This window comes from Gadus morhua, chromosome 8, assembly GCF_902167405.1.
Source record: "Gadus morhua chromosome 8, gadMor3.0, whole genome shotgun sequence".
Taxonomy (NCBI): Eukaryota; Metazoa; Chordata; class Actinopteri; order Gadiformes; family Gadidae; genus Gadus; species Gadus morhua.
Window position 1 is genome coordinate 24,462,959 of NC_044055.1, and position 9,341 is coordinate 24,472,299.

The 9,341-nt window shown below is 48.0% G+C and overlaps 1 protein-coding gene across 1 annotated transcript in view; it reads right to left on the reverse strand.

The window, feature by feature from the left end:
* LOC115548918 (abl interactor 1-like) overlaps positions 1-9,341 on the reverse strand; it is a 34,639-nt gene that overhangs the window by 13,308 nt on the left and 11,990 nt on the right. Inside the window, 5 exon segments of the mRNA XM_030363846.1 lie at positions 2,593-2,826; positions 4,091-4,191; positions 6,099-6,239; positions 6,894-6,997; positions 7,643-7,657. Of these exon segments, the coding sequence (XP_030219706.1) occupies positions 2,593-2,826; positions 4,091-4,191; positions 6,099-6,239; positions 6,894-6,997; positions 7,643-7,657 (595 nt within the window).

A 9,341-nucleotide genomic window follows, 5' to 3' on the forward strand; every position in this document is an offset into this window, starting at 1 on the left:
GGGACTGAGGGCTATAATTAGTCACATTAGAATAATTATTTCATGATAGGTCATGTCAGATTTCATATCATGTACTCAAATGATATGTAATCGTATACAGTGTAATTGTATTCTGATTTATTTGCTGTAATGAATTTAACATCTGTTTCCCAAAGATATTTTTGTAGTGGAAGCTTATGTGATGGCTGGGCTATGCTAGGTTATTAACTTTGGTACACTCCATCAATCCTCAAGCCCCAGCTTGTGCTGTGTAGCTCTCAGGGTGTGGCTGGTGGCCTGGGTATGACCCCTTACCTCACAGAGATGCTACAGCAGAGGGCCGCAGCTGAGAGCTGCTTGGTTGCATTAAACCCCCCTACTTTGACACCAGGTGTGGTGCTGTTTTGCCATAACAAGCCGCTTAAAAATCGACCTGCTAGTGACGTCACGAGTAGCAGTGACCACCCAGAGGAATGCTTAATGGATCGATCAGCCTAGCAGGCTACCCCAGGGGACCGTACCAACTGGTTGACTGTTCCATCCATCATCCATCTGGGTGTACACTGCCACGTTTAAACATTGGGCCCTTTCGAAAGGAGACATATCTCAGAGGGACAGTAATGTGTGTGTGTGTGTGTGTGTGTGTGTGTGTGTGTGTGTGTGTGTGTGTGTGTGTGTGTGTGTGTGTGTGTGTGTGTGTGTGTGTGTGTGTGTGTGTGTGTGTGTGTGTGTGTGTGTGTGTGTGTGTGTGTGTGTGTGTGTGTGTGTGAGAGATAGAGTATAATGTTTTTGTTCTGTTCTGCCAGGGGTTTACAATGAGTTGATCCATCTCCTTCAAACAAACCAAGAGGCCTTTTTGGAAAGTGGCCATTGTTTAGAGTAGCTGTAAACGTGTGTCTGTGTGTGTGTGTGTGCATGTGTGTCTTTGTGTGTGCGTTTATGTGTGTCTTCTCTTGCTTGTGTGTGTCTGTGGTAGGCTGAGGTAGACAGGTATATAGCGCTGAGGTGACGGCATCCATACAGGCTGTGTCTGCTTGAGGTGATGAACTGCATCTCATGCAGCAGTCCTTGAAGGCTCCCCCTGAACATTGCTGATAACCTGTCAGTCCGCTTACACACTCTCATGCACACATTCCAGAAGGGCTTCCCAAGTGTCCCAGCACTCACCACCTCCACCTCAGGCCCAGATGTATGCTCATCTTTCACTGTCTACTTGGTGGTTTCTGTTAGAAAGGTTTGGAACGTCTGGGCTATGTTTGCATGAAGTTGCATCATGGGCATCACAAGCATACAAAAACACAAACACACACACACACACACACACACACACACACACACGTTTGCATGCACACACGTACATATGCACCCACGCACACAAGCACACACACTTGCACACATGGTTACATGTGCATGTACACACACGTACATACAAAGACAGACACACACACTAGTGTTCATAGGTCCTCATGTCCCCCTCATCTAGTGAATGCCTGAGTCTGTAGGTATGGTTGCGTGTCCTCTTCTGTGTGTGCGTGCGCAAATGATGCAGCGAAGTGTCAGAATCTTTGAGAACAAATCAACGTGTATGTAAGAGAGTTAACGTGTGTGAGTGTGTGTGTGTGAGTGAAACAGTAACATGTAGGAAGACACATTGAGGCTCTTGTCTATCCCATAATTCCCTATTCACCACTGACTCACAGAGCTTCTCCAAGTGATGTTTAACAGTGAAGCTGTCTCCCTCGCAGGCAGTGCAGGCAGCATTGCATAGAGAGACAACCTGAAACCAACAGCTTGATGCTCCATCGTTATGATTCACCACACCTCTTCAGAAGACAATCTAAACACGAAGAGCTAAACCCTGTCTAAATGCACTGTGGTGGAGGCAGCATGGAGGGAAGTGCTCTGACTCACAAGAGAGCCCCATGCTGGCTCCTGATCAGCATGTAGAATGTTAAACAGGTCCCCTCTCTGCATTGTCGCACAGCACATCGTGCACTGATACGGTGTAATGGAAGGATTATTCATCACGATGATTCCCAGTGCTGTTTTGCTGTGAAACATTCGATGCATTCAATCTATCTATATGTTGGTCTGTCTGTGTATGCGTCTGTCTTTCTGTCTGCCTACTTAACTATCTATCTATCTATTTATTGTAATGCAGTAATAGTGTGGGCCTAGGACTCTTTCTCTCTCTCCCTACCCCCTCTCTCTCTCTTGCCCCCCTATCTCTCTCTCTCTCCCCTCTCTCTCTCTCTCTCTCTCCCCTCTCTCTCTCTCTCTCCCCTCTCTCTCTCTCTTGCCCCCCTATCTCTCTCTCTCTCCCCCCTCTCTCTCTCTCTCTCTTGCCCCCCTATCTCTCTCTCTCTCCCCCCCTCTCTCTCTCTCTCTCTTGCCCCCCTATCTCTCTCTCTCTTCCCTCTCTTGCCCCCCTATCTCTCTCTCTCTCCCCTCTCTTGCCCCCCTATCTCTCTCTCTCTCCGCTCTCTTGCCCCCCCTATCTCTCTCTCTCTCCCCTCTCTTGCCCCCCTATCTCTCTCTCTCCCCTCTCTCTCTCTTGCCCCCCCCACTCTCACGACGACCCCCCCCCACACAGCCCTGGGTTACCCGGGTTACCTGGGTTGGGGGGGTAGACGGGGCCTCCGTTGAGGTGGGGCTGCTGGGAGATGGAGAACTGGGAGTTGAGGGAGGGGGCGCGGCGGTAGGTGCCCGTGGCTGACACCATGGAGGCGGAGGAGGTGGTGGAGGACGAGTTGTGGCGAGACACCTGGCGCGAGATGGTGCCGAACTGGGACATGGGGATGGGGCCCAAGCCGGGCCCCTGGGGCACTGCCGTGGAAACAGGGGCCACTGTGGGGGGGGGGGGGGGGGGATAAGAAAATGTGCATGAGAAAATGTAAATAGCCTTGAATTTGCAACATTGAATTTCATTCGAAATTTTTTGAATTCACTTTACGAAAATTCAAACATGGCCTTTCCATTTGTACCATTTAAAACACAATTACAAAAAAAATAATTCAATGTCCACTCATTCCGATACAAATGCGTCAAGGTGTCCCTGAGTGATCCCGATACCGTCGGTGTGTGGATGTGTGCATTAACCGTTGTACCTCGCTTACGATAAAAGCGTCTGCTAAAATTCCCTAAACATCAGCGTGTTCAAAATAACGACCTGAAAGGTTCAAGCCAAAAGAAGCAGGGCATTTCAAGGACAGGCCAAAGCAATCGAGACTGAAAGTGATCATATCTGTTGTGTGATGAGAAACCCCGTGTTTATTATGCTCCGAGTTTTGAATGTTCATCATAACTGACACGAACCGGACCGTTTACTGGAGCCTGTCGTTCCCTGCTGGCAATCGTTGGGTTTAATTCTCAAGCAGTTTTCTCTGATCCCATGACTGACTGACTCTATAGGCAGCAGTCGGTTCGATGCGTTCTGTCTCGATTGCTGATTCCTATTGCTTGAATTTTCTGGTCGTATTTTGATCACTTGAATATTAGTAATGAATATTGCTTCTGGAATATCTACAAATTCCATTTTTGTATCTGAATTTGTGTGAATATATATTTATATGAATATATATATATTTGATATCGTGTTTGTTTTTTTCAAATGCCATGTTTGAATTACAAAGAGGTGAATTCAGAACAAATACATTCAGATGACCTTGTTTTCAAAGTATTATATTATTAATATTCAAATGCTATGAATTCCATGGTGTTTACATTTTTATGGACAACATTCATTAGCTTTAGAATTCCCAAAATGATGGAAGTGATATGCCTCCACGGTAATGGTGTGCCTCGATGGTGGGGGACTACATTAATATAATTATAATAATAATGTTAAGGAGGAAAACTCCACTTTCTCAGTCAAATTATAGAATTGTGTCCTCAGAACCCATTTCAAAGGTTACCCATGGTACTCTAGTCGTAATCCAATACAGTGATTGGGAGGGCCGTGGAGTTGGGGGGTGGTGGCTGCCTGGATTAATGCTACTGTAATAATCGACTCATCATCTCCATCACAGTCAAATGACATGGATCATTTCAACAGGGTAAACATATTCTGACAGGTTAACCTGAGAGGGGAACACATGAAATCCAGCCTTACCTTGGCCCATGCTGGGGGGGGAGGGAGTGGGAACCGCCAGAGGAATGCCAACGCTGCTGCTGCCGCTGTTCTCCCTGCTGCCACTCCCCCCACTGCTGCCACTACAGACACAGGGAGGGAGGGAGAGACAGGGAGGGGGAGACAGGGAGGGGGATAGGCAGGGAGAGAGAGAGACAGAGGGAGGGACACAGGGAGGGAGGGAGAGACAGGGAGGGGGAGACAGGGAGGGGGAGAGACAGGGAGGGAGGGAGACAGGGAGAGAGGGAGGGACACAGGGAGGGAGGGAGAGACAGGGAGGGGGAGACAGGGAGGGGGAGAGACAGGGAGGGAGGGAGACAGGGAGAGAGAGAGACAGAGGGAGGGACACAGGGAGGGAGGGAGAGACAGGGAGAGAGAGAGACAGGGAGTAAGAAATTCAGCCGTGTTGCAGAATTACAGCCACTACGAGCTAGTCGCACATTGAGCTTTACCCAAACGCGACGTTTCGGTGTCGTTAGCTTTAATGCAAATGAGGGGGAGAGAGGCGGGTCAAAGAGGAGGTTGCAGGTGTGGCCCTAAGCAGCTTGTGGCCACGGTACCATGCACTCTGTTTACAGTGGATTTATTGCAATGGCGAGGCCCACACAGCATTTGGCCGTGTTCTGTGAATATTCTAGAACACTCCGGGTGCTCCGGCGGGAGTCCTTCAGCTCTATATCTAAATAATATCATATTATACACAGATAATATATCTATATCATATAATATATATTATCATGGCCAAAAGCTGTGTGCGCCTCCAGACGATATTATGAATCTCAAACGACTGCGTCGGGTTCTCCGACGTCTCTGGTTGTTCCACGTCCACATCAATCTGAAGTAGACTGAACCGCGACATGGAGGAGAAAGGGAGTGTTGCTTGCGATTGTTGACCGCGATTGTCTTCCGCCGGAGCCTCGCTGCCCAGGGACCATCGCCTCGGCAGCGGGCAGCGCTTAGGCACCACCGCCTCCTGCAATGGGCAGCGCCGAGGTGGTGGTCCCCCGGCAGCAGGCAGCGGGAAGCGGGGCTCAAGCGGGAGACAATCACGGGTTGGGTTAGGGTCTTGGTTGATGTACTTCAGGAAGTCAAGGCCAAAGTTCCTTTCCCCAAATTCCTTCTCAACCATGGCTGAGATAACCCCCACTACGAGTCTCGTTATGGAAATACCAGAGACGAGAGTCCGAAGTGTTATGCGCCATAACACCAACAGCAGAAGGGTTATCCAAATAACAAAGAAGTGTACAACACTTGCGTTACAGTGGGTTTAATCACACACACATACACACACACACACGCATGTGGCACTTGCCCGGTCGTAGCTCACTGACGGGCCAAATTCTCTGGGCTGGCAAGGCAGAGAAAGGGGAGGTGGCATCTCCCCTTATGACGACATACGGGGAAATTCAAAACGGCGCGTCTGAGCTTCGTTTTTTCAAAGGCGGAGCAGAATGCCTAGTGCTCGTTTTACACCAAACGAAATTTCTAGCTACTGGGGCAGCATAGGTAGGCTAGGGGAACTCCTATTAATGTTAGAAAACCTCAAAAAGTGAAATTTTCATGCCATGGGATCTTTAATACACGACTGCCGCTGACAAATGAAAATTTCCTGCGTTTCCTGCTCTCCTAATGTGTGTTTAATTTTGACATCTCTGTCAGCGTGCCCGCAGAGTTGGCTTTTCTCACTGGTGAGTTAACTGACATATTCTCTCCAAGGAGATCTCTCAAACAACTTGGTGCAAACATATTTCTAGAATTCATACACAATCATACATAAGCATACAATTAGAGGCGTGTAGTCTGTGGTACATATTTTCAGTAGTTGCTAGTAGCTGGCACTTTTAACTTGAACCTGTGTGACCTGTGAGAACAGCTACATCCTTACTCTTTGCTAGCATGTAAGCTCGCTAACTGTGAGTGTGGGGCCTCCTGCAGAACTCATGTAGGTTGTTAATAGTTTCTAGCATACGAGCTGGCAGCAATGAGCTACCTGTGGGTGCGGGGCCTTTGGTTGAGCGAGGCTGTGCGTGCGGGGCTGTTCTGGCTGCCCAGGCGCGCTGGACTGGTCATGTAGTCGTTAGGCACCACAGGGGGCTTTACTGGCTCCAGGGTCTTGTAGGGGGTGTTGCGCCTGGATGGGAGGGAGAGAGGGAGAGGGAGAGAGAGAGAAAGAGAGAGAGAGAAAGAGAAGGGGGGAAGGCGGGAGGGGAGAATCGAGGTAGGGTGTGAAAGTTGGATGGAGGGAAGAGATAAAGGACGACAGAGAGAGAGATTGATGTCAATAAAAGCAGTATGGAGGACTCACAAAAGTCCTGATCTCCTGAACGCACAAATAAACACAGCATTGATGAGGACATAACCTGTGTGTATCCAAACCATGAGCGTGACTTTTGACCCACAAAGCAAACCCCACCAACACAATGGACATATAAGGAGCTCCAAACTGCTTTGGCACCACCGGCACCAAGCACCTCCTTATAAACCATCACCCATTACCTACATAAACACACCGTGCTGCACTGCGGCTGAGAAGAGGCACCATCAGAAATACATTTGTGTCGGTTTATGAAACCTAATAGGCCAACGTTCAATCATTTTACGATACTGCGGAAAACATTGGGCCTTTCGAAGCAGCTGAATATAATTTGATTTTTTTATTTTTTTTTTAACCCTCTGAAGCGATGCGCTATAATTGGGATGAAACCTGTCAGCATAGCATGCAGCATGGACTGAGTCTATGCTAGCGTGTTCAAACACATCAACACTGTAGAAAGTAGGTGCTGACCCCAGGGTGCCGCGGCCCGCCATGGGGGGACTGGGGGGCTTCTGTGTGGGGGGGTTGGTCCTGGACAGCGTCCCCCCTCGTCCGGCTGCGTTGTTCCCCTGTTGCTTAAGATGGAGAGGAGGAGAAAGTGGAGAGAGAAGGGAGTGAACTCTACAGCTCTCTCACAACCAACACAGAATCAGCAGATAACAGTCAGACAGACAATGTTTCAGCCCCAACACCTGCTATTGTGCGCTGGGTCTGACAGTCTGTGTGCTGGATGGACCAGATCTTTACCACAATTACAGGATTCTTCCATGACGAGACATTTAAACATACAGTGATTCAGTCATTTAGCAGATTATTTCATCAAATCCCTTTGGGTTTGTTTATGAATGCTGTTTGAACACGATTTGGGGGAAAACACTGGGAAAGACCATAAAACAAGTGGGATAGACAGACAGGCAGACAGGCAGACAGGCAGACAGACAGACAGACAGACAGACAGACAGACAGACAGACAGACAGACAGACAGACAGACAGACAGACAGACAGACAGGAGGACATGTTGGAAGGCAGAAAGATATTTCCTTCTCACTAACAGAAATACAAACACATTTGCAAATCCTTCCTTAATCTGCATTACCATATGTATTCTAATCCCTTACGTCATAGCCCAATACAAAATGTGATGCCAAGCAAGAATTTGTGTAGCGCAGATAGCGAGACAGAGTTAATACTTAGTAAAGTAGAGTCAACTGTTTCTTACCTTGGCCTTAAGCCACTGATTGTAAGCAGGCGAGAGACAAGGAGAAGGAGAAAGAGAGATAAAACAGACATGCTCATTGGTTAATGGTGAATAGGGGTAAGTGAAAAGAGGAGCATTATTTCTGTGCTAGCAAGAGCCCATTATATAATTTTTTTATGTAGCCACACAAAAACAACAAAAGCACCGGTTGTTGTCGATCCATTTACAGAACGCTTACTGTGCTTCTGCTGAATTCATCAGCTGTAAAACAATGAGGGCGAGCAGCTGTGATTGTATCATGAACGTTACCCCCAACACCTCAGGCTACCGTTGGTGAGTGGCAGACGGCTGGCACAGCTTGGCACAGCAGGGCCTGTCTTCTTGAACCACGTCTGGGAGAAGCCCTTACATCACCGTACCTCGACCAACACACCTCAGCACACCCTACAGCTTAGTGCTTGGTCCTGTTCACAGTCGTCCCAATGATAGGCTTGGCAGAGCCAGGGGCTATTAAGATGCTGAAAACACATGATATTACATGCTGATATGTGCACATCCACACACACGCGCGCACACACACACACACACACACACACACAAACTCACACACACACACACACACACATTTCCCCCTGTGTTTACGGTTGGTGTGGTGGATTTCAGCTAATCGATGGATCTAAATTATTCACAGATAACACACAGACTGTGAACACACAGAAAAATATATCCCTATGTGTGTGTGTGCCACATGTTCCTGTCTAATATGTTTCTTAAGGGAATCTGATCTGCCTCTCTCTCCCTCTCTCAATCTCTCTCTCTCTCTCTCTGTCTCTCCCTCTCTTTATCTCTCTGGCTCTCTGTCTCGTCTCCCCCTCTCTCTCTCTCGCTCTCTCTCGCTCTGTCTCGTCTCCCCCCCTCTCTCTCTGTCTTGTCCCCCCCCCCCCCCTCTCTCTCTCTCTCTCTCTCTCTCTCTCTCTCTCTCTCTCTCTCTCTCTCTCTCTCTCCATCCAGGGAAGAGCGGGACAAAGAAACGGCCAATGATCCAAAATGGAGGGCTAGGAACCCTGGCGAGGGCAGGTAGTCTTTTAACTGGAACAGCTCTAGCTTTAAAGCCCCTTTATAATTTAACCATGCACTGCTTTCAAAGAGGGAAGAACAGAAAGTATGAGAGAGATTTAAAGAAATGAAATATCATAACTTAGTATCACACAAAAATCTTCTTTGGTTCCGTTTTCTTACTCTAACTCTCCGCATGATAATTTAAACAAAGGTTTGTTAAGGACTGTTTAGGTTCATTAGCATAATGGCCCATGCCAGGTCTGTTTTAGTATTCACGCCCATGCACGGGTGTGCATGGGTGTATGCTTAAGTGTTTGTGTATGTATGGAATGGGGGGGGGGGGGGGCAAAGGAAGTTGTTTCAGAGGAGATTTAAAAGTGAACAAGCAACCACTATCAGACACACAGCGAGAAACCCAGGACTGGAGCAATCATACATGCAAAACCAGCTCTCACACTCGCACACTATCTCTAACACACACTCACTAAAACACACACAGTCTTGGACAGGCGAGGAGAGGGTTGAGAGAATTTTAAGAATGAGACGGAAAAAAGGGTTGAAAGAATATTTTATACAGTTCAACGGGAGGCTGACAGAAGAGAGACTCAGACACACACAGACACACACACACACACACTAACACTCCCTCGCTCACTCATTC